Source organism: Gossypium arboreum, chromosome 13 (assembly GCF_025698485.1).
Source record: "Gossypium arboreum isolate Shixiya-1 chromosome 13, ASM2569848v2, whole genome shotgun sequence".
Lineage (NCBI taxonomy): Eukaryota > Viridiplantae > Streptophyta > Magnoliopsida > Malvales > Malvaceae > Gossypium > Gossypium arboreum.
The window spans coordinates 95947123-95973695 of record NC_069082.1 but is presented as its reverse complement, the minus strand read 5'-3'; the positions used below and the strand labels follow the sequence as shown (position 1 = coordinate 95973695).

General features: G+C 33.4%; 1 protein-coding gene across 1 annotated transcript; it reads left to right on the top strand.

The window, feature by feature from the left end:
* The first annotated feature begins 19343 nt into the window (after positions 1–19343).
* On the top strand, positions 19344–26514 carry LOC108455166 (uncharacterized mitochondrial protein AtMg00860-like). The gene is made up of 2 exons (XM_017753766.1): positions 19344–19650; positions 26393–26514. Exons 1-2 carry the CDS (start codon positions 19344–19346, stop codon positions 26512–26514), a joined length of 429 nt encoding a protein of 142 aa, XP_017609255.1.
* Positions 26515–26573: the final 59 nt, after the last annotated feature.

Here is a 26573-nt window from a genome sequence, read left to right as displayed (position 1 = left end):
ATCAAAAAATCACATGATTTATAATTGCATTTCATCACCTTTCCATTAACTAAATCACACCTCTCAAACATATCAAATCATCATCCTCAATTCATACCAAAATATACCTACTTCCAAGCAATAATACCACAATATATAACTATCCAAAAGAGCATTCATACAACCATTCCAAACAAGCCATCACTTAGGACATTATATACCTCACATATATCATTTATCAAACATATAATTCAAGCCAACTTAAATGGCCATATTCCAATATTCACAAGCAAAATCTCCTGGCTATACTCACAACCCAAAACATACCAAAATGACAATAGCCTATACATGCCATATACCAAATATATAAAGCTTCAAAAGTACCAACGAGATGATCGATAGTGTGGTGATGTTTCTCGACGATCCCCAAGTCTGAGCTTGCTTCGATAATCTATAAAACATGGAAAGAACACATAAAGTAAGCTTTAAAAGCTTAGTAAGCCATACACAAATAAATCATCTTATGAATCAATATCATTTCCATCAATTAAGCAAGATATAAATAAGCACATCTAAATACACATTCAAATTCATAAAATCTTTCTCATTGTACACATATTCAATATCATAATTGAATTCATCAAATGTTTTCCGTTTCAATACTTGTATGAATCTCATACGCACCTGAGTCACTTAGCTCATTCACATATTTTTTCTCGACTTGACTTTTCTCGTTGAACCATTCAGAATCGTTAAGGATACTCAAAATCATATAAAGCTCGTACAATGCCATAACCCAGATATGGTCTTACATGTTATCACATATCGATGCTTCTATCCCAGACAAGGTCTTACACGAAATCAAATAACGATGCCAATGTCCCAGACATGGTCTTACATGTAATCACATCTCGGTAACCTAATGTCATGACATTTGTATCCTATACTATTTCTAGGGTTCGTATGGGACTTTCGGATATCGCAACTCTGTTGATTCTTACTCGTAATTACTTGTTCAACATTCATATCAATTCAATCATAATAAAACATATATAATTCAATGCAAAGAAGTTTATTTTCATATGAACTTACCTCATAATCGGAATAAATGGACTGGATAGAGTATTCGATAACTTTGGATTTCCCCCGATCTAAATCCGATTCCTTTTGTTCTTAATCTATATACATTAAAAATTAACTCTTTTATTCATCAACACATTAAATTTAGTCCACAAACACATATTTAGGCATTTTTACACTTTAGCCCCTAAACTTTCACATTTCATACAATTTAGTCCTTATTTCACAAAATCACAAATTACACAATTTCTTTCTAATTTCATGCTAGCCTAATTTTCATAATATACATATTAGCCCATATTTATTATTTATTCACACATTTAACTCCACATTTTCACATTTTCACAGATTAACCCCTTTTATGCAATTTTACCAAAAATTACTTTACAAAACATGATAATCTATCAACAATTACTCATTTTCCACCATCAAACATTCAAGAAATCAAGCATACATCAATGGAAACTTTCAAAATCATCAAAAATTTCAAAAATTGAAGCATGGGCTAGCTAGAACACGAAGCAACGATCATAAAAACGTAAAAATCATTAAAAAACCGAGCTTAGAACACTTACCAATTAAGCTCCTAATTGACCGAACCTTAAAATGAATTTTATGCTTTCTTCTTCCACAATATTCGGCCAAATATGGATGAAATGAAGCTTAATTTTTAACTTTGTTTTATTTAATCTAACTTATTTACAAAATGACATATTTACCCTTAATGAATAAACATTAAAATTCCACTAACTATAGGCATATTTGTCCATCAATTATTCAAATGGTTTAATAGCATCATAAGGACTTCAACTTATTAAACCATAGAATTTGGCACTTTTAACAAATAGAATGCAACTTTTGCATTTTACGCGATTAAGTCATTTTTTCTCAAATTGAGCTATTAAACGATAAAATTAGTTCACGAAATTTTCACACTTATATAATCACATACGGTAAGCACCAAAAATAATATTAAAATAATTTTACGACCTCAAATTTGTGGTTCTGAAACCACTATTTTGATTTAGCTAAAACCGGGTTGTTACACATTTTTCAATCAGTATGGACACGTTCTTCAATCAATATTATTTTAGAGTACATTGGAAATATATCTTCTTAAATTTGATGTTCTTGTATCCCTAAATCATAAGAGATATTTTCCTCGTAGGAGGCGGAACACTTTAGCGAGAAAATAATATGCAATTTATCGAAGTTTATAGATTGACCAGACTTAGCCATAAAGTTGTCAAGGGTATTTTTAATCAAGCCTGCTACTTTTGCATCAGGTTTTGCAAATAATATTACATCATCTACAAATAGGATATGAGATAACCAAGGTACTCCTGGAAGTTCTTATAGGGGATCATTCCAGCTTATCCACTTCTTTTAAAATCATCAGAATGAGGAACTCCATGCAAAGAACTAATAAGGGGATAGAGTTCACGTTGTCAATGCCTCTGGATGGTTTGAAACTCTTAAGCTTGGATGAATTTAAAATCGAAAAGGTGAAGGTCGTCGACATATAGCTCAAAATCAGCTTAATCCAGCTAGAAAGACAGTCGAATAATTTGAGGACCTTTCGAGTAAAGCTCCACTCAAGCTTATCATAGGCTTTCTCTATACATTTCTTTCCCTTATAGCAATTAAAAGAATGGAGAACCTCCTGAACTCACACCACATTATTTGAATATTGATGCCCCGAAAGGAATCTACCTTGGAACGAAGGTATAACATTAGTGAGAATAGGTCGAAGTCGCATGACAAGGATCCTTGTAATGATTTTATAGGAATTATTGCATAAAATGATCAGACTGAATTGATTAATTGGAATAACTTCCCGAGACTTAGGAATAAGGGAGATTGAGGTTTCATTCAATTCGTTAGGGATCTTAGAATTTTGGAACACCATCAATACAAGACTAATCACTTTATATTTAAACTCCCTCCAACAACGTTGGAAGAAAAACAGGTGTAATCCATTCGATTTAGGAGCTTTAGTCAGTTTAAAAGACCAAATCATTTTTGCAAACTCAACCTTAGAAGTACTTGCACACAAAATTTTTTTATCGAAGTTGAAAATCTTTAGCCTATTGATATCTGGAAACACTAAAATATATAGACTTTTTCAACACTTTTTGAGCACTAATTCATGTAGTTTCTAAGCAATTTCTGTCAAATTTTATACTTTTATTATAAAATAATTAATTTAAGGTTCATTTTTAAAAAATTTGAATTTTAATTATTTTATAATAATTTTACATAATTTGGGTTATTTTTGGTAGTTTTGCACAAAATGTGAAAAAGAAAACGATTCGGTAGTCACCTTGGAAGAATTAATTTATGAGACACATTGGGAGCTCAAGATAATGAATTAAAAGCCTTAGAGGATTTGAATTAATGCTTTTGGACTCTCGTGAATCAAACAGTCCAATTTAATTTTTATCGGGAAAAACAGACAGCTTGAAGTAGAGAAAAGGAACTGAATTGAGCAAATAAAGAAGGTTGATTTTAACACCTAGAAATCATCCCTTGAAATCTTCCTAAATGTCGTTCAAACCCCTCCTCTTTCTATGCATTTATTTTTTTGCCACAAGCTAAAAATAGCAAAACCAATTCAACCTCTCCTTCCACCTAGCATGGCCAACCATAAGGAGAGAGATTTGGTCCTACTTTTAACTAATGCATGCTGCCATCTCCCACTATAAATACCTCTCCTTACCTTTTCATTTTTCATCAACTCATTAATCCACACATTTCCTCATTCATTCCCCTCTTTCATTCTCTTTGCCTTTCCAATTTTCTTTCTTCCCTTTACTGATTTCCCCTCATGAAATTGATATAATACATTTATGTCATACTGATTAAACCCGTTTTTAGAAATTGTGCATTTGGAATTTTATTTTCTTAGCTAATCACTTAGTTAATTTTTAGTTTTTATATTGCCTTTTTCAAATCAACATATTTTTCCTCACCAATTTGTTTAATTTTTATTTCATAAATATTTCCTTGTATAATCCATGTAGGTATGATAACTCGACATACTTGTCACTTTATTTCTTGATATAATTGTGTACACTTACACATTTTTGTCGTTCCAATATCCCCACTATAGACTTGAAAAAAAGATGCACATTTAGAGGAGCTAAACAATTTATAGAAATTACTGGTGTAAATGGATTCCAATTTGACCCTACTTGTAATCCACCTACCAAAGGTGTCGTTTAGCCCAACTATGTTATTGTAATTTCTTTGAACCAAAGTAGACAAGTGAAAGAATCTTGTGTTTTGTGCCCCATTGATGAGTCAATGCACATGAGATTTTAAAGCCCAAAGGAGTTCTTCTTCCCTAAGGACAGAGTTCAATTCCACAATGAGGGACTTATGAAGATTGATAAGATGATTACATAGAGCTTTAGCCAAGGTCTCTTAGTCCTCAAAATATGAGCTAAAATATGAATTTTTTATAATAAAAATATTTCCAAACATATTCTAGATCCACTATTTAAAAAGTCCTAGAAAGGAGTGATGGTTGCCAATAGAGAATAATCTGAATTAGTCCAGAAGTTATCCATAATTTGATTGAAATCTAGATGATCAACCACATTAATTGGAAACGGAAAAAGGAATTCCATTTTTTCCAAACATGGTTTTCTAAATAGATAAGTAACAGATAGTGATCTGAATGAATCTAAGGAAGATAAATAACCAATGAATTAGGAAAATGAATTCTCCAACTCGGGTTCGCAAAGGCATAATCTATTCGCTATTGAATGAGACAATAGGGACTACGTAGATTGGACCAAGCAAACATTGGGCCTTTGAACCCAAGATCAATTAATTTAGAATGGTTTAGGCTGTCATAAGAGTCTCTAATCCTATTACAAGAAGGTGGGAGACCCCCAAGTTTCACAAAATTACCAATGACCTTATTAAATTTTCTAGTAACAAGCTAAGGTTGGCTATGATTATTATGTGTGGCTTTAAGATTATGCTGCAAAAGCTATCATTCATTTAATCTAGGGCTGGTATAGATAGTAGATAAAATTCATTAAAAAAAATTAAAGGATGTACCTTAACAATGACGTGAATTTCTTGTCCAATCTCACAAAAAAGCTCAACTATCACAGCCAAAGACTAGAGAAACTAGATGCCACCTTTATGACCAATAATAGTAGTATCATAACAAGCATCAAACGACAAACTATTAGTACCGGTAGAAACATCCACATTCTTCATTTTGGTTTCAATGATGATCATCATAGATTTCACAAAGTTTGGGTGGCGAGCCCCTCTATAGTTCTATGTAAGTATCGACATCGATTTCTGATACAAGGGTATTCTGGGGTGTCTATTTCCAATAGCAGTATAAAAAGGAACTCAACTTGTATAGTAAAGTTTCCTTCCCTTGGACAATCCGAGAATTCACACTCAACTTGAATTTCTCCACATTTGTTTCCACTTTCAGTAATTGAGTCATTGATATGTATTTTATTAGATGAATTTCAATTGTCAATTCTGAAAAAGGGATATTGGGAAGTCGTTGATCCAACCAAGGTTTATCAAGAGGGTCAGCTCCCTTGCGATGATGCCCATGGATAATAAGCAACTTGGTTCAAGCAATAGTGGCACTAACGATGACAATATCACAATCGAGATAATGGTCCAAAGTTGATTGGGTTTGTTGATCACTGTTCTTGATGAACTCACTATTCTAGATCGTGGAGATGGGGAACGTGAGGGATAACGTGTTGGAAAAAATCTAGTTCTAAAATGATTTCTTTGCATAGAGGAAATATAAATTTTGAAATCAAGCTGGTTTGTGATATTTATAGCAATAAACTTTTCCCAAAATATACTTGTGTTTTGAATGGGGCATATCCTTGTTGTTCCCAGTTGTAACACCCTATTACCCAACCCGATCACTGAATCCGAGTTATAGATGTAACATTTGTTGCCGGAGCAATCACAATCAATTTATGATTAAATTATGCAATTCATTGAAATAAATTAAATAATTATACATACAATATGAAATACAATCATTCTTGAGCTTTGTATGGGCTTACGAAATCTCTATAGCTAAATAGAAATTGAAGGACTAAAAATTCTAAAATTCAATATTGACGTCATGACTTGAGGGAGTTCCTCGTCGCAATGTCACTCCCTATAATCTGGAGCTCAAATTTGTTTCAATAACAAGAAAGTTGACATTTCGATGTTGATCTCTTGTCACGACCACATGCATACGACGTTGCAACGTCACAGGCTATTTCTACAAAATTTCATTCAAAAACATGCAATTTCCATCAACACCAATTCAAGCAATTTTCTATCTTCAAGAATGAACAAATGATCTAGACATTTATGACATATCCAACTACAATTAAAACATATACAAATCACTAAATCTCATTCAGCTAAAGTCAATTCAAACTTAACATACATTAAAACAGATTCATTTTAACTTGGTACACCACATATAAATTCAAACATCAAGTTCTATATTAAAATGCACATTATACCATTTATCTAAACAAAACTTACAATTTTATATACCAACAAAAATTACCTATAAATGCTTACTAAACTGTTTAATTTATTAACAAGATATAATCAACCATGTTAGTGCATTCATACACATTTCAAGCAAACCAATTACTTGTTCATTCATACTTAATTCAACAATCACTCATTCATTCTTGCTAATTCAATAATCAAATCATGCATCAACATATTCAATACACATATATCAACTATATCCATACTACTTACTCTTTTAGCTTCTAATCGATCAATTAACCTTCTAATTATCAACCATTCAAGCAATTAATTTTACTTATTATATCACACAACAAAAGTATCATTTTATAATTACATGATTTATACTATTTTCAAGATTATGCTAACATATACATTTTAAATACATTAACTACAATCCATCATTCGAAAATAGGTTGACATAATTAAAGACTCCATAGTGCACATGCCCTTAACTAACATAGGGAAAATCACCAACATGGTTGAGTTTGGGATTCTTGACAGATGCTAAATTTTGATGATCGATTGACCAAAATGCCTAACCTACACATGAAAACAAAATTGTATGCTGAGTATAACTCAATGGTATTTCTATATTCGAACATTAGAACATAATGTAAATTATATAATATAATGAACCAACAAACCAAATATTTATATGCAAATCAATATGTCAATCTTCAAGTTCTAATACATCACCTGATTATGTAACTCATTTTGCTTATCTTAAATCGAGCTATCACACTTGCAGCATATACATTATTCCAAATATCAATAGAATCGATTAAATCGTGCAATTTCAAATTCACATTTCTGGACTTATAATCTAATATCCACTATCCACCCTTATTTCAATTTCATTTATAATAAATTTCTCAATTCTGCATATTTAACAACTAATTCCAACACAAAACATATTCAATTGCATATTTACAACAATATACAATATTTTTGAAACTATTCAATTTAGTCATTATCGCTAACAATCAATCCACATAAATTAAAATCAGCTCATTTTATCATTTCTAACTTACCTTATGATCTTACCATGGAACACAGTTCATAAATGCAACAATTGAAAATGGTTCAGATTATAGAAATACAAATCGTAAACTCTGATCTATTCGTCAACAACCTTATCTTTTCCTTTCTTTTTCGAAGAATCTAGATTGACGTTAGGTACAGATTAATACAAACATACCAAATCATCAATATAAAAACAAATTCACACCCAATTGTAAATTTACGCAACTTTTACATTTTATTCAATTTAGTCCCTAAAACCGAGATTAACATAACTTTTAATTAGAACTCATATTTTCAAGTCGAATTCACTATAGTCCATTTAGGACCTTTAATTTCTCATTTCTACTACAAAATTTGAAATTTATGCATTTTAGTCACTACGGAACACAACTATAAATTCACTTCACAATTTAGTTCTTTTTCAACTCTAAGCTTAAAATCTATCATTTTAATACCTAAAACTTCACAGATTCATCAATGGCATCATTCTAAAACTTTAACAGTTTCAAAAAATAATATATGGATTAGTTAGCTTAAGCTCTTGGGATTTCAAAAATATAAAAATGACAAGAAACAAACTAAATTGCACCAACCAATTGAAAGCCTAAACCTTGAAAACCCTCAGCCAAATGTTCTTTGTAACCTCTCAAACCTGACTTAGACGTTAGGGCTAGATTGAGAATCCATTGAAATGGCAAACCAAACTTACGTTACCTTTGAAGACTTTAAATAAACTCATTTTAGAGAAAAATCGTAATTGTACTTCTGTGTTAGTTTAAAACATTCATTTATTAGGTAACTACACTTAAGATTCATTTTATTGTTGATAGTGTTGTTCTAGCAAAAATCATTTGTTTGTCGCTCATCTTTGTAAAAACTCAATCTTAAACTAATGCAGTGGAAAAAAAAAACCATTTTTCAAGTTATTTTGGAAACCTAGTTGCTTTATCGATTTGTTTTTCAAAAACAGTTCCTTTGCAATGCAGCGAAAATTAAGGAACAATGTCAAATTTTACTTAAGCCTGATATCATGCATTTTCTAGTTATTATGCTTCAGTAATCCATGCATGCAAAAATCTCCAAATGAAAATTTATCAAGCCACAGACCATAATTAATTAAAAATTAAACCAAAACCAATAGAGACTGATTAATACTTATTAAAATTAGTCCGAGGTCCAAGGTGATTTTTCGTATACCGAGTCCAATCCTAGTGTCGAGTTTTACTTGAAAAGTTAAACATTATAGGGGGTGAGCTTATGAAAGATCAATGTGAGTTGAATAGTTATTTAAACGGACATAAATATCAAATGCAGTGAAACATATTAGTATTAAGAACACAGAACCATTATTGGAATTTCATATCATTATGTAACACCTCAAACTTGGCCTAAACGTTATGGTCAAATCCAGGAGTACTACGAAGAAGGGTTTTGAAAACGGAGTTGTTACTTTAAATCGTTTCAGCTTAATCACTCATATTCGTTTATGTCTATAGTCGAAAATGTTGTTTAATTGATTTCTTTGGTAAAACGTAATTTACAGCGGATGATTCTTAAAATTACGTTTGTGTGTTTAGAAAACCTTAGTTTTTTAGTAAAATCATGTTTTTTATATCACATATAAAATATAAAAACAAAATCCAAATCCCAGAATTAAATTAAACAGTCTAGAGAGTCCAATTATTACAAAACTCCAAAAAATAATCCTTAAATTAAATCAAAACTAGTACTTAAGTCATTTTAAGAATTCGTGGTCACCGTGAGGCTCCGTCACACCGATCTGCCTAAGCCTGTGGATTACCTAAACAGAACAGACAAACAGATGTGAGTTTTCGTAAACTTAGTGTGTAACCCAACAGAATTAGACATGCATAACATACAAAAATCACATATACAATCAGATTCGGATTCAGACCTAGGTCCTTTACATAAGCAGATAACAAATTTAGATATGCAAATCAGATATACAGAGTCCTACCCCATCCTCTACACATCGACTTCGACCATCCTATCACATCATGTGGGGTTAAAAACACCCACTCATCCCTACACACCACATTGTGTCTTTACGACACATATCAGATAATATGTAGCCAAGCTACCAGAATATAGGCAATGATCGCCATACAGAGCACTTCTTCCACATATAAAAATCCCACCCTAGTCAGATATATATATTCAGAATTATCATGCTTACATGCTAATATATAGATATCAGTATATATATATATACATCAGAACAATCAAACATGCACAATAGTGTCATATACAGAGCAAAATATTAGACTAATAGATCACATAGTTTTAGGGTTTGGTTAGCCCTTACCGACAGTATGGTAGGCCCACAATCAATCGGAACGACCCGTGCTACCCTAGGAAAAATTACAGAAATATGGGCCCACATGCCCGTGTGACTTGCCCATGTGGGCCAACACGCCCAGATTGGCCTTGCCTGGGTGTTCCACACGCCCAACTTGGCCTAGCCCGTGTGGCTCACACGGCCACACTCACACCACCACACGACCGTGTCTTGTGCACGGCCATGCCTTCGTCGATCACACGGTCGTGTCTCGTACACGACCAACCACACGGTGGGCCACATACCCGTGTGGTGTCGACAGTAAGCATTTTTAGCTTTCGACCAAACTTAATTTTTCATGGTTTGGGAACACACCTGTTACGATTTTGATGAAAAATCACTCCCAAGTCACACAGCACCTAGTATTGACTAATAAATCACCAAATTAGTCGCTTAAAATGCTAGTAAACCGAATTACTTCGAAAAAGACAACCCTTTAATCTACCAAAACCCTTACCTTCGAATAAGCAACGGTGATTCGCACAATTAAAGCTCCGATTGGAAACCTCCAGCCAGTTGATCTTCTCCTAAATACCAAACGAACCCCATTAACCAATGATTCACTAATTAAAACAAAAATTGCCCTTACCAAACTTACCAGAAAATGCACAATGAACACCAAAAATATGGGATACGGAAATTCAACAGTAGAAAGAAAACAAAAATAAAAATCGCTGAAAAGGAAAAGGGAGGAGAAAATGGCAGAGAATAGAAAGAAAAGTTGATGTCAGACTCTTTTGGGAATTTTTTAAAGAGAGAAGAAATTTTGAAAAAAAAGAAATAAAATAAAATATATTCACATATCCCTTAATTTCTTCCCACTAACCCACTACTCATAACTCCCTCAGAATTTTAAATCTACCGAAACTCTATCAGACAACTAATCAAAAATTAACATCCACGCTTGTGCAAGGATTCGAACATAAGACCCCTATCACAATAAGTCCCTTATCACTCAAACCAGCAGGCTTATTCTGATATAAAATAGCAGACAACCTTATATAAACCGACTCAACAAAGGTAAGGCTAGGATTAGAAAAATAACAAAATTTGGAAAAGGGGAGAATTGAACCCAAGACTTCACACACACACCCAGAATACTTAACCACTAAAACAGATACACAATTGTGTCAGATATTTATAGAAATAGAAATAAATTATTCAGGGCGTTACACATTACATAGCCATTATCAAATAGATTTCAAACGATGTATGAGTATGGGTCATCATTCATTCAAGTAACAATCATTAATTTCGATATCATTCAATACAACACAATATAATACGTAGCATAAATCAATAACATTTGAGTATGTCGTGAGCATGATGCAATGCAAAAAGGTTCTTACCCATGCCATATGTTACACACCACAAGTTCTCCAGAACTCATTTGTGAAACTCCAACGAATACGATTATAGCTCGATGTGGTAAAACCACCAAATAACAATAATGCAGTAAAACTGTCGAATAAAAAATAATACGATATAATTGCCAATACCCTCAGTACTCCAAATGCAGTTCACTGACTATGAATAAAATGCAGACTTAATATGTCGTCGGTACTCCATGGAACTCCTCCGTCAACCACAAGATATCTCATTCCAATGCACATGCAATAAGTCATACAATCTCATACATAACCATAATTTAATACTTTTCACATTTAATTGACATGTTCAACATGCCCTCAATAATCAAATACTTTCAGTGAATGGATTCAATATTCCAACTTTTAAATTACCATTAAGATGGTATCATTCAACATTACACAATTTCACATACTTTTACGAATTTCCAATGTGTATGTATATCAACCTTTCCAATATAACATAGCAAATTTTCTATGCAATTATATCATGCATAAACTCATATTTTAGCAAATCATGCAATATATACAACCTATCTCATACCAAATGACACAATCATGCATCACAACATCAATCATATAATCACACTGTCAAACTAGCAACTTTGCTAACACATCAATCTTTTAGGGCTCAAAACGTATTAGACTCGACCACTTACAAAATTAATTATTTGGATATTAATTCAATTCAATCATCAAGCTAAATCATCAAATATATCACAAAAATTAACGCTTTTAATTAAGTTTTTGAGTTTACAACCCACTCTTTATTTTACGCTTTTTCATAACATACTAGTGAATCTTCCAATTTCCTTAAAAAACATTAAAGCGAACATAAATTAAAAATCAGTATAAATTAAATTAATTCACCTCTTAAACAGCCCCCTAAACACCTACTTATGGGTTCAAACCAATTTTCACGATTACAACTATTTTACGAATCCAAACTAGTTAGATTTCTTACATTGTTTTGATGTGAATCTCACACACGAACATCTTTCAGCTTTACAGTTGATTTTGGGCATTCGGGTCAGCACCTAAGATATTTACATACTTGAAAATAATTATCCAATATTGATTAAAATCCTTCATTTAATCAATCTATAAGCTTTACCCAATAACTATGTCGAAACAACAAACTAGCATGCATATAATCGCACTTATGCTTCTCAATTTGTGAGATTTGAATGGCCAATTGATCAATAACATCTTTCCTTAATTGATATGTAATTAAAGGTTGATTAAGAGGGTTAAAGAACTCGAATTAATGTTGTAAATAGATGGACAAGAATTTAAAAACAAAGTAGCCCCTTTTCTTGCACCTAGGCGCATGTACAACCACTAATGATGGCCAAAATTGGGGTTGATTCAAGAACGATTTTGAGATCCTTTTAAAAGTTGGAAAAAAAAACCTTTAAAATCTTTAAAATTATCCCAAATTACATATCAAGAAATTTAGATTTTTAATTGACAAGATTAATCAAGAAATTGAAAGAAAACAAGAACTTACACAAGCTAAGTGAAAGATGCAGCAATGGCACTTCTTAGCAACAATAGGAATTGATCTTGGAGACTCAATATTTCATATTTGGGGCCGATTTAATTAGATAAAATGGCATCAATATGATGGAGGAGACGATGCAAAATCTTGTGGCAAAAAGAAAAGAAAAAGATGATAAAAGTAGGTGTTATGGACGATGGCAACAATGGAGAAAGGAAAAAAAATTGAAAACAAAAGAGGAGGAGAAGGGAGGAACAGCTAGGGTGAGTAAAAATAGAATAAAATTTGATTATTTTGTGTAAAATTTAACATTTATACCTAGGATTACAAGGGTATGGGTGGCACACACATTAAAAAACAAGGGATTTTGTGAAATTAATTATTTTACATGAGAAAGGATTCAAACTTAATACCTCAATTTAATACCATACTTTCAGATATAACAACTAACTACTTAGCCAACTTCTTATTTTTGAAATAATTTTGAAATATTTATTTTAAAAACAAGGCATGTCACATACTAGGGTTTGAGGCAAAATTTGCAAAATAATAAAAATGGTGCGATAGAAGGGATTTGAACATCGGTTTCAAGGAATATTTCACTAACACTTATCTAACAAACCAATACCTCATTTATTTCTAAAAACGCATAGATAGTCTCAAATATTAGGACATGGCTACACTCTCTCTCTTGATTCACAAAGTCGATTCTACTAACCCCCAACTTTTGGATGTTATATTCTTTCTCATTTCTAGAATGGTGGTTTAGTTTGTGGAGAATATGAGAATCCTCAACTCTTTCTTTCCACTTTTCTTTATAATTAATTTTTATGTTTTTCTTTATTTTATATTAATTAATATTATTCTCTTTTCATACAAAATTCATATAATGCATGCCACTATCCACTTAACATTAAAAGGTGTATATTCCTTTTAATCTCTACTGATTTTCGATTAAAGATTCTTTAGTAATTAAACTTTTATTACTATTACATTTTAGTCCATGTATCTTAATTAATCACTAATTCGTTAAAATTACCAATCCAAAATTTAATTGTCTATAATATAATTTCGTAAACATTTATATATTTATGGGTTCGATTTATAGAAATGGGATCTAGAAACCACATTTTTCAATACCGCTAACTTTAGGATCATTACACTTATACCTTAATTAACTATCAATTAAACAAAATTACTATACCAAATTTTAATATATTTTTATATTAGTCCCCCGTAAATATTAACTATTAATACGAACATGGTTTACATAAATGGTCTTTCAAAATCGTAATTTTCGACACCACTGACTTTTAAGTCGTTACACCGACTATCAACCAAAAGGTCTTCTTCGCTATTCTCTTACCACGAACTGCTTCGTGTATGAGCTTGAACAATTCCGAATTAAACACAAAACCAAAAATAATTTTCTTACTTTTAGTATGAAAGTAAATCTCTCTTTTATAGAAATCAAAAGAATTTTTATTCCCAGAAAATAGAATTTCTACTTACAAATAAATTCTCACTATTTTTGGGCAGAATAACAATATCTCAAAAGTTGTGTAACTTATTGTATTTTTAGCCCTACCAGTGTCATCTATTTATAGGGAGAGGAAATGAAACCCTAGTTGAATTAGTAGAATACATTTAATGCATGTCTTCAATAGAAAAAAAAAAATCAATCCTCTAGCTGAATTAGGAGAGAGGGGCTGTAGCGCCCAAATCTTTTGTTTCTGCTTCTGTAAAATTTGTCATAAATATCTGTCTGCTATAGTGGTTGAGTGGTCTAGGACTGTGAGAGAGGTTCCAAGTTCAAGCCTTACATTTGGTAAATTTTGGTATTTTTCTGACTTAAGCCTTATACGTGCTCAGTGGACTTATATTAAATGACTTGTAAAACCATATTAGAATGAGCCTGCTAGTTCGAGTGGTAAGGGAGTCTATGTGTTGTGTGGAGGTCCTGTGTTTGAATCCCTGCGCGAACGTGGGTATTTATTTTTTTGCTTGATTATGGGCCAAAGTTTTGGTAAAGTTAAAACTCTGATAGTGGGTGGTTATGATAGTGTTGTAGTGGGATTTGGGCAAATATGTTTCCCCAAAATCCTCTTTAGAAAAACTAACATTCTCTTCCTCTTCCCTTACCGTTTTCCCTTTTCCCTTCTACTCTCTGCCGATTTCTTCTTCTCCTCCTTACTGCCACTTTTGTTTTTGATTTCCTACCTACTATCAAGCTTACGTGTCTCGTTATAACAATGATTTTGGGCATTATCGATAAGTTTGGTAAGTATAATTTTTGTTTTTGCTAACGAATCTTCAGTTAATGGGTTGCATCTTATGTTTAGGAGAAGACCAAGGGGCTGGAGATTCCCAATCGACACTTTGATTGTGCAGAAATGTTGTTAAGCGTTCTAAGGTAAATGTTTTAGATGATTTATGGGTTTTCCATTACGGTATGGTTGGTTTAATATCATTTCTAAGTAGTTAATTGGGGTTTAATTGATCAATTTTAGGTTTCAGAAGGCTCGAGAGTATTTTCGTTGCGAAAAAATATCAGGTGTGTACTCGAAATGCAAAAAAATAAGAATTGATGAAAGCTGAAAAACCTCATTGTCAATGCCACACTGTCGTGTGGTAGGCCATGTGCGATGACACGACCGTGTGATCGACGAAGACCAGACAGTGCATAAGACACGGCCGTGTGATGGTCAGAGTGTGGTCGTGTGAGCCATACAGGCTAAGCCAAATTGGACGTGTGGGCCCCCTACAAGGATGCCACACGGGGGTGTGGATTTTGGGCTAAGCCTTTTGATCCACACAGGTGTGTGGGCCCATTTATCTAAATTTTTCCTAGGGTTGCATGGGTCGTCCCAAACGACTATGGGCCTACTGTAGGGTTGGTAAGGGTTAAATAAACCCTAAACTGGATGATATGATTGTTTAATATACTGATTAGATTAGGATACTGATGCACGTCTACTTGCACTATTATCTGCATATCTGTTATCTATGTACGCTTATATGTAAGCATGTGAGCATGTTAGACTGTTTATCTGTATTTGTATATTTCTATATCTGGTATTAGGGATGAGATGATATATATTGGAGGAAGTGTTCTAAAAGGCAATTTACGCCTATTATCTGACAGCATGGCTGCATTATATCTGTTATGTGTCGTATCGGTACAATATGGTGTGTAGGGCTACGTGGGTGTTTCAAACCCCACATGGTGTGTAGGGATGGTCGGAAATGGTGTGTAGAGGATGGGGGTAGGATTCTGACTTCTAATTTTTTATTCTGATTTGCACATCTATGTCTGAATCTGAGACAAGCTTAGGCCCGAATATGTATCTGTCTGATTCTGAATTTCTATTTGTGTGCATGCCTAATTCTGTGGGGTTATACACTGAGTTTACGTAAACTCACTCCTTTTTAGTTGATCTGTATAGGTAATTCACAGTTTTAGGCAGATCAGTATAGCGAAGGACTCGACGGTGACCACGTGTCATGGATCAATTTCGATTATGGTTTTTACTTTAAATTCTTGATTCTTTTCTAAGTATCTTTGTAAAAAAAATAGAATTTTTTGGACTATTGTTTATACTTGGGTTTGACTGTGCTTTGTGATTTTAATATTACAAAACTCGACAAAAGCTCAGATTTTACCAAAAATAAAGGTTTTCTAAAAACCTTAAACAATTTTTCCTATATTCAACGATTTTATAAGCTTTCGCTACAAATACGATTTACCTCTAAGCAACTGATTGAATTAAATATCAAAACTGATAAATGCGAAAAAGGTTAATGAGTTAATGTGGTTTTAACTTAGCGACAACGGTTTTCAACCCCGTTTCATGTGGTACATTCAGATTCAGCCATAACGTCTAGGCCGAGTTTGGGGTGTTACATTTAGTGGTATCAGAGTCAGGTTACAGAATTCGGGCTGTGAATTTTGGGTTAGAAAGTATTGGATTTAAAAATGATTTGAATAATTAAGGAAGCATGTGGTTCACCGAGACTCTGACGCTGATCTGTAATTATTTTTGTACTTGGTCAAAATTGTTCTAAAACACTGTAGTTAGCACATACAGAAACTGTATTGGAATAGTTAGACTGGAACCTTTGGTGATAATTTTGAACACCTGATAATTTACGCATAAGACATCCATTAATAAATACTGAAACTGATACATAAAATTTTTAATATAGATAAAACTCAAATTAGACAATGAGCGCTCGTGGAGCACGCAAGCGTGGTATTCGTGGTCGTGGTAGAGGTCGTATGGGGCTAGAGCTGAGACATCCTCTCTGGGCAGTATGCCGAATTTGGATACGAGTGAGATACTAGTTTCGCCTACTACTGAGACTGGGTCTTAGAGTCGCTCGACTGGGGACGACACACTGTTTCAGGCCATGCTGAGGATATTGGAGAGGCTTATTGGACCTCATTCTGGATCTGAGGGTCGAGGGTCGGTAACTGAACGACTCCGATCTAACGGAGCTTAGTTATTTAGGGGTGTCACTAAAGTCATCCCTAGTGTGGCCGAGTATTGGCTAGAGGCCACTGAGAGAATTATAAACGACTTAGACAGTACCCCCGAGCAGAAACTGAAGGGTGCAGTCTTCTTGCTTTACGATGAGGCTTACCAATGGTGGTTGACGGTTGAAGAAGGTACTCAGCCTGATCGTTTAAGTTCGGATTTCTTTAAAACCACCTTCTAGAGCAAATATGGAGGAGCGAGCTATGTGGATGCTCTCAACTGTGAATTCATGAATCTCACACAAGGTGACCAATCTATGGCCGAGTATGAGGCTGAATTTTTTATGTTGAGCCAAACGCTCGAGAGATGGTGGCATCTGAGTACGAGAGGTGTGTCCGATTTGAGGACAGCTTAAGAGAGAGTCTGAGGGTACTAATTGCTCTTCAGAGGGAGTGCGAGTTTGCTGTACTAGTAGAGAAGGCGAAGGTCGCCGAGGATGTTAAGCTCGTGGAGTGCCAGAATAGGGACAGAGAAAGGGGTAAGAACAAGAGGGATTCAGAGCCCTCTAGTTCTATTCCGAGCCCTCTAGATCTGATGGCCAGCTAGAGTGGGGGCTCCTGTTACTCCAGCTAGGCTAGAGCCATGCGGTGATTGTGGTAGGAGCCATACGGGCGAGTGTTGGATGAGGATTGGGGCCTGTTTATAGTGCGGATCTTTAGAGCACCGTATTAGAGATTGTCCACAGTGGGCAGATCAGATGCAAGCTTCGGGTTCTGTACAGCCTCAGATGGTAGTTCAACTACCACCTAGGGCCGTAAAGCGACTAGGGGTGGTAATGGTTTGGGCCGTGAACAGAGAGCACCGAGCAAATATGATAATCAGATAGAGGCAAAGCAGCTTGCACTAGTTTATACTGCACGTCGTCGAGAGGATAGAGATGCTCCTGACGTCATCACCGGTACGTTCTTTAGTTTTGATGTACCATTCACCGCTTTGATAGATATAGGGTCTACTCACTCATATATAGCTAGTTTTGTTTTTGAAAACCTGGGGATTTTCGTTGAGAGCACTTCAAGTGAGGTTACTGTATGAGTCCGTTGGGGCAATCTATTCGGGTTAGTAAACTATATAGAGATGTTCCGTTAGTGGTGCAAAGGATCGTTTTTTTGGCTAATTTGATAGAATTTCCATTTGGAGAGTTCAATATAATCTTGGGTATGGACTATTTAGTCAAGCACCGAGTCAATTTGGATTTTATAACTAAGAGGGTCGTTCTAAGGACTATGCATGATGAGGAGATGGTAATAATCGGTGAGCGTCGAGATTATTTGTCTAAAGTGATCTCTGCTCTTGTGGCTGAGAAGTTGGTTCGGAAAGGGTGTGAGGAGTATTTGGCGTACGTTAGTGTTTCTGCTTCTAGGGACTCTACTATTGGAGATATCAGAACTATAAGGGATTTTTCGGACATCTTTCCTGAGGAGTTACCAAGATTACCTCCTAATTGGGAAGTGGAATTTAGGATTTAGCTTCTTTTGAGTATAGCTCCGGTGTCCACCGCTCCCTACCGTATAGCACCGAAAGAGTTTATTGAGCTTAAGGCTCAACTGTAAGAGCTTCTAGACCGCGTTTCATTTGTCCTAGTATGTCTCCGTGGCAAGCACAAGTTCTATTTGTTAAGAAAAAGGATGGGACCATGAGGATGTGCATTGATTATCAGTAGCTAAATAAGTTGACTGTGAAGAATAAATATCCGTTTCTTAGGATCAATGACCTGTTTGATCAGTTCCGAGGGGTTTCTATGTTCTCCAAGACTGATATTCAATCTGGGTATCATCAGTTGGGGGTTAAGGATATGGATATTCATAAGAATGCATTTAGGATTCGTTATGGACACTATGAATTCCTAGTTATGCCTTTTGGTCTGACGAATGCTCCAACTGCATTTATGGATTTGATGAACCGGGTGTTTCAGCCTTATTTGGATCAATTCATCATGGTTTTTTATCGACAATATTATGGTATATTCTAAGACGGAGGATGAGCATGATGAGTATCTCAGAATAGTGCTTCAAATTCTTTGTGAGAAGCAAGTTTACACTAAGTTAAGCAAGTGTGAGTTCTGGTTACGAGAAGTGACTTTTCTGGGGCATGTAGTTTTTGCTGAGGGGGTTCGATTTGATCCTCGAAAGATCGAAGCTGTGTTTGATTGGAAACAACCTAAGAACGTGTCTGAGATCCATAGCTTTCTGGGTTTGGCGGGATACTATCGACACTTTGTTGAGGGATTTTCTCTGATTGTAACTCCTCTTACTAAACTTATACGTAAGTGTGCCATTTGTATGGACGGATGCGTAGTAGTCAAGCTTTGAGAAGTTCAAGTCTTTTCTGACTTAGCTCCTGTTCTGATATAGCCTGAATCTCATAAGAAGTTTGTGGTTTATAGTGATGCGTCATACGTTGGTTTGGGGTGTGTTTTGATGCAGGATGGTAAGGTTGTGGCTTATGCGTCCCGTTAGCTTAAGACACACGAAGGGAACTATCCGACGCATGATCTTGAGTTGGCTGTGGTGGTCTTTGTATAGAAAATTTAGAGGCATTATCAGTATGGTGAGAGCTGTATCATCTATACCGATCACAAGAGCCTCAAGTATCTCCTTACTCAAAAGGAGTTGAACCTTAGGCGGCATCGTTGGATTGAATTGCTTAAAGATTATGACTACACTATAGAGTATCACCCTGGTAAGGCCAATGTGGTTGCCGACTCTCTAAGCCATAGAGCGATGATTGATCTGAGGGCGATGATTGATCTGATGATAGGAGCTTATTAGTTGAGTTGCAAGTTAAGCCAACTTGGATTGATCAAATTTGAGATAAACAGTTAGTCGATGAGACTCTGGATGTGTAGTTCTGTCAGGTTAAGAGTGGCAGCACTTCAGATTTTGGATTGAATAATGATGGGGTATTATGTTTTCAAGGTCAGATTTATGTGCCGGATGTCTCTGAGACAGTCGATTCTGAAATACGCGCATAGTAGCCCATATGCTATACATCCCAGTGGTAATAAGATGTATCGTGATCTCCGTAAGTTGTATTAGTGGCAGGGGTTGAAACGTAAGGTTACGAATTTCGTTGCTCATTGTCTAACATGTCAACAAGTTAAGGCTGAGCATAAGTTACCTTCGGGTTTGCTTCAGCCGGTTAAAATTCCCCTTTAGAAATAGGAGCGAGTGACGATGGACTTCGTTAGTGGGCTGCCTTTAACACCCACTAAGAAGGATTCTGTTTGGGTCATCTTGGATCGATTGACCAAGTCTCCTCATTTCATTCTGGCTCAAACTGATTATTCTCTGCAAAAGCTAGCGAAGTTGTACGTTTCTGAGATAGTAAGACTGTATGGGGTTCCTGTCTCAATCATTTCTAATAGAGATCATCACTTTACTTCTTGGTTCTGGAATAAATTGCACGAGGCTCTGGGTTCAAGGTGGACTTCAGTACTGTGTTTCATCCTCAGGCCGATGGTCAATCTGAATTTTCCCTAAGGTTGCATGGGTCGTCCCAAATGACTGTGGGCCTACTGTACAGTCGGTAATGGCTAAATAAACCCTAAACTGAGTGATATGATTGTTTGATATATTGATCGGATTAGGATACTGATGCACGTCTACTTGCACTATTATCTGCATATCTGTTATCTATGTACGTTTATATGTAAGCATGTGAGCATGTTAGACTGTTTATTTGTATTTGTATATTTCTATATCTGGTATTGAGGATAGGATGATGTATATTGGAGGAAGTGTTCTAAAAGGCAATTTACGCCTATTATCTGGCAGCATGGCTGCATTATATCTGTTATGTGTCGTATCGGTACAATATGGTGTGTAGGGCTGCGTGGGTGTTTTAAACCCCACATGGTGTGTAGGGATGGTCGGAGATGGTGTGTAGAAAATGGGGATAAGATTCTGATTTCTGATTCTGATTTGCACAGCTATGTCTAAATCTGAGACGGGCTTAGGCCCGAATCTATATCTGTCTGATTCTGAATTTCTGTTTGTGTGCATGCGTAATTCTATGGGGTTATACACTGAGTTTATGTAAACTCACTCCTTTCCGATTGATCTGTACCGGTAATCCACAGTCTTAGGTTGATCGGTGTAACGAAGGACTCGATGTTGACCACATGTCATGGACCGATTTCAATTATGGTTTTTTACTTTAAATTCTTGATTCTTTTCTGGGTATTTTTGTAAAAAATTGTGGACTTTTTGAACTGTTGTTTATACTTGGGTTTGACTGTGCTTTATGATTTTAATATTGTAAAACTCGACAAAAGCTCAGATTTTACCAAAAACAAAGGTTTTTTAAAAACCTCGAATGGTTTTTCCTACATTCAACAGTTTTATAAGCTTTCGCTACAAATATGATTTACCTCTAAGCAACTGATTGAATTAAATGTCGAAACTGATAAATGGGATAAGGGTTAATGAATTAATGTGGTTTTAACTTAGCGACAACGATTTTCAACCCCATTTCATGTAACACGTCTGGATTCGGTCATAACGTCTAGGCCAAGTTTGGGGTGTTACAGGGGCTAATGGGGTGTGCCTCCCCCCATACGTATTATGATTGGGATTCAGACTTCTTTTGTATTGGGTCTAATTATATGTGCTTCCTTGATTTTTAACCCAACACTTTATAATTTAATCCAACCTAGTACATATTTTTCTATTTCTCAAAATAGACATTATTTATAAAAATAATTTTAATTAATTAATTTTTCAATTAAATAATTTTCTCAACCTAATTTTAATTCTTTTAAAATCATGGAAAATTTATCGTAAAAGAGTTTATGAGAAAATATATTTAATTTCTACATTCAACAGATTCACAATGACCAATTAATTTAATTCTATTTTCAAACTTCAATTATTAAATAATAATTCGAAAAACTTAAATTAATTCTCAGGTCATTTCCATACTTAGTGAGAAACCACATTCATTTCCGAATGTAACCCATTTCTCTAATTTTATCAATTCTATTCATTTTTATTCATTTGATTCAACATGCAAATCATTTTTGGTTTCAGCAAGCTAAAGGAGGGACCAATTGGACATATGTGATTAGGGTTCAAATGATTTATAATTAAGTTCCAGCTTTTCGCCTATTAATTATAAACTCATTTAATCATAAAGTCATTCCACTATAGTATCGTGACTAAACTCTCCCTAATAACATATCATTACGGAAGCTACTGATTAGTGTTAATCCAATGACCTTGTCATAAGTGTGTTACCCTCATAGGATATCCTTAATCTCTTTAGAATAAATTTGTTCTTATAATATGATCCTATTTTACCTCATGATAACCATTACATCTTCCTTTATGAAAAGTCAATTACTATCAAATAGTAATTAAATCATTCATTACAAAGATATGTGACGTGTGGCCACATTTACTTTTCATCTATCATGTAATGCTAATCAGAGGATATCATTTACCCATTTCTTGGGCTATGAATTCCACTATTGTGAATGATGCTACATACTGTAGAAGTCATATACCCAACACACTAACTTTCAATTCCTTATCTATTCGAACTCAAACTTTTACTTACTTCAAAGTATACGAGTCATACATACATAGTTCATCATCCACTCAAGTTTAAGACATGTCATACTATGAATGTCACAAGTGAATAAATCCATAAACAAATTCAAGATCTATTCTACTTGGGTCCTATCCGATGTATTGTCAGTTTAGTCAATCACATTTATGTCTCTATCTTCTAAGAGTCATCCACTCTGATGCTTAAGACAAAGCATCTCCCAATTGGACTTGATAGATGACATATTAGTCTTTCAATCAATTTGCTTATTTCCAATTAGACAAAGGACATGTTTACGTTCATCTACTAATATAAGTTGTCTTTCTGTATTACAATCTAACCATGTACTACCGCTTAATATTAGTTAAACATTAGATAACCAATGAGCTAATATTTGCTTCCATTTTGCTTTGCATGCAAAAACCATTGAGATATAAAGGGTATTAATGTAATTCGTGAATAATTTTATTAAACCAATCCATTCAAAAAAAAAAAATACAAGTGTACATAGACAAAAATACTACACTTAGGGCACCATATCCAACGTGACGTTCCTCTTCGGGGATCTTATAGCAGCTCCAATAAGTGAGGTCCGTCGTCAAGAAAGATCATTGGGTCATTCACTAACTCTAAGTGGAAAGGGGAGGTGTTTCTCCTTTGATTCTGTTTTAGTACTTTGTTGGTGCCCGAGGCTCTCTTCCATGAAACTGCATTTTGTGCTAACCTCTTTAGCCGTCTTTCCTTTTTTTTTGGTCCCTTGATGCCATTGCTATATGAAATTTCAGTGGTTAGAAAGCAAATAGATGAAGAGGGATGCAAGATTATTCATATATTTGACTTGATCACATATCTCGTAAAAATAGAAGGATAATTACAATACAAACAAACTAATATATTAGTTTCCTTGTTAATAAAATTTCATTTAAATTTTCTACACAAAAAAAAATCATGAAAGGTAAAAAAATGCCAACAAAAAATGGACATAAAATACACAAAAACTAGTTGCACAAGTTGCAATTGAGTATTTGCGACTACTTGTATCAATAGTTCTTTTAAAATTCGATGGCCTTTTAGGGCCTACTTGGTTGGATGGAAAAAAATAAGGCGGGAAGGAGGGAATAAAAAGGTGAAAAGAAAATAAATTTTGAGTGTGATTGGTAGAGAAGAAAAACGAGACAAAAGAAAAGAGAATGATCATTTTGAATCCTAATGCATAAAAATTAATCTTTCCAAATTGGAATGGTGAGAGGAGAGAAAAAAATGAGAGAATGTCTATGATAATTCAAATTATGCATTTTTCAAATGTTTTATTTTTTCCTATCATTTTCCAACACTATCATGTAATGGAGGGAAAGAAAATTACATTTCCATCTTTCCTCCTAAGCATACTTAAGGAAAAAAAACTATATTTTTCACCTTTCTATTTTTCTATTATTTAAGTTTTTATTTTTTTTTAATTTTCTTTCTACTCTACCAAAAAAAAAGCCTAAGTTTGAAATGTAAATATAGATCAAAAGCAATAGCCAATTTTACTTGACTAGTTTGACAACGAAAAGGAGTATTATATTGAAACTTTATGGCACCACATTAGTTAGGACTATAAGAAGTTCCCTTTTTCTCTCTGAGATAAAAAATATATTTATTTATTTAAAAAAGTATGGGTTAGGTCATCAGGAAAATGGATCATTTGGGTTGGAACTCAAAACTATATGGAAACTTTTGTCTTTAGTTTAGTGGATCAGTTTTAATCTAGGTTATTTAATTCATTTGTATTTTAGGCTTCGTTTGTTTCACCGAAAATGACTTCTGATTTCTAGAAAATGATTCACTTTTTTTGGAAAAGTTAATATTTTCTAGTGTTTGGATGAATCTGTGTAAAATATTTTCTATTGTTTGGTAGATTTCCTTAAAATATTTTATAAAAGTTGTTTTCAATTAAGCAAACATATATCTGAGATTTTTTTCATTGTTTAATTGAATTTATTTTTATATATAATTTTATATTTTACATTGGTTTTCATATATTAAAAATATTATGTTAAATTCAGATTCATTGCAACGTCACTTTTTAATTACATGACTACTAAGTGAGTATTGATTATTTAAAATGTGACATCAACAAAATTCACAAAAAAATTTAACGATGTCAACAATTGGACTTGATTTTCAAATTTGAAAAGTAAAGGGACTAAATTCTTAAAAATAAAAGTACAAAGACTAAATTAAAAATCCGTGAAGTGTACATAAACTTATGACATATTTTAACTTTTATACTACAAAATATTTATTATTAATATATCTATAATTGTAATAAATACTTATTATTAAAATATTAATTTTGAATATTTTCAATAATATTTGAATAATATTATTTAAAATTATTATTTTAAAATTTATTATTAAAATAAAATTAAAATATTAAATAATTTATTATATGACTAAATATAAATAATTAAATATGTATGCTTAATAATATTGAAAAATATAATATTTTAAATATTTTAAAATAAAATTTATTATCAATATAATAATATTAAGCTTGATTTAAGTTAATTTTATATAAAAATAAAATTATCTAAAGATAAGCTCTTTTCCGGAAAATGACTTACTCTTTCCAAGATGGTAAGTCATTTTACGGAAAAATAACTTATTTTACCTTAACCTGTAAGTCATTTCCGGTTGACCAAACTATTTTCTCGTGAAACAAACAATGGAAAATGTAGAAAATATTTTCCGTAAAACCTTTTACATGTAAACAAACAAACTTTTATATTAGTTTGATTTCACTTTATAATTAAATATGTATTTTTAATTATATAATAATTGTATTGTATTTTTAAAAATTTTAAGAAAAACGGACCTATAAGAGCATATTTGATTGAGAATTTTGTTAGCAAAATTTCTACAATAAAAGTTATCGCTATCAAAGAAATTCAATTTCATTTTGACACCTTAACCACTTAAATCCTCATCATCTATTTAATATTTTTTTATATAATATTGGAGATGACGAGTTGATAGAATTTGAATTCACGTGAAATGAGTGTTTGATAAAAATTTTAATTATCACCTATATAAAACAATATATATTCTATTTAATAGTTAAGCTAAGCATAATTATTGAAGTTAAAAAAATTGAAATTAATTTTAGTTTCAAAGTTTTTAAGGACACATCTTTTTAGATTAATTTATTGCAACAACAAAAAATATATAGATATGAATTGGAACGTATTAAAATGTGTGCTTAATAGAAAATATTTTTTTACATAATTTTTTAGTGTGTATAAATCTTTTGGGTTGTAATGTGTATATAATATTCTGTTTTTAAAATTTTGAGAAAAAAATTTATTAAAATATAAAATTCCAAAAATACTTCAACTACGTTTAATCCGAATATAGGGGTAAATAAGGATTAAGGAGCCTGCCTTTGGCCCTGTTTCCTTGAGAAATATTGCAGGAAATGTTAATGGGTGGAGTCTTGTTGATATGTGCAGAGAGATCAAATCTGAAGCTGATAAGCTTGCCAAGTCTGGTATTAACAGGCCAAGTGCCCTCGTTACGGTTCTAAGTGGTTATTGACTGCATTAATCACAATTTATTTATAACAGTGACTAAATTGTTATTTTGTTGATTCAATG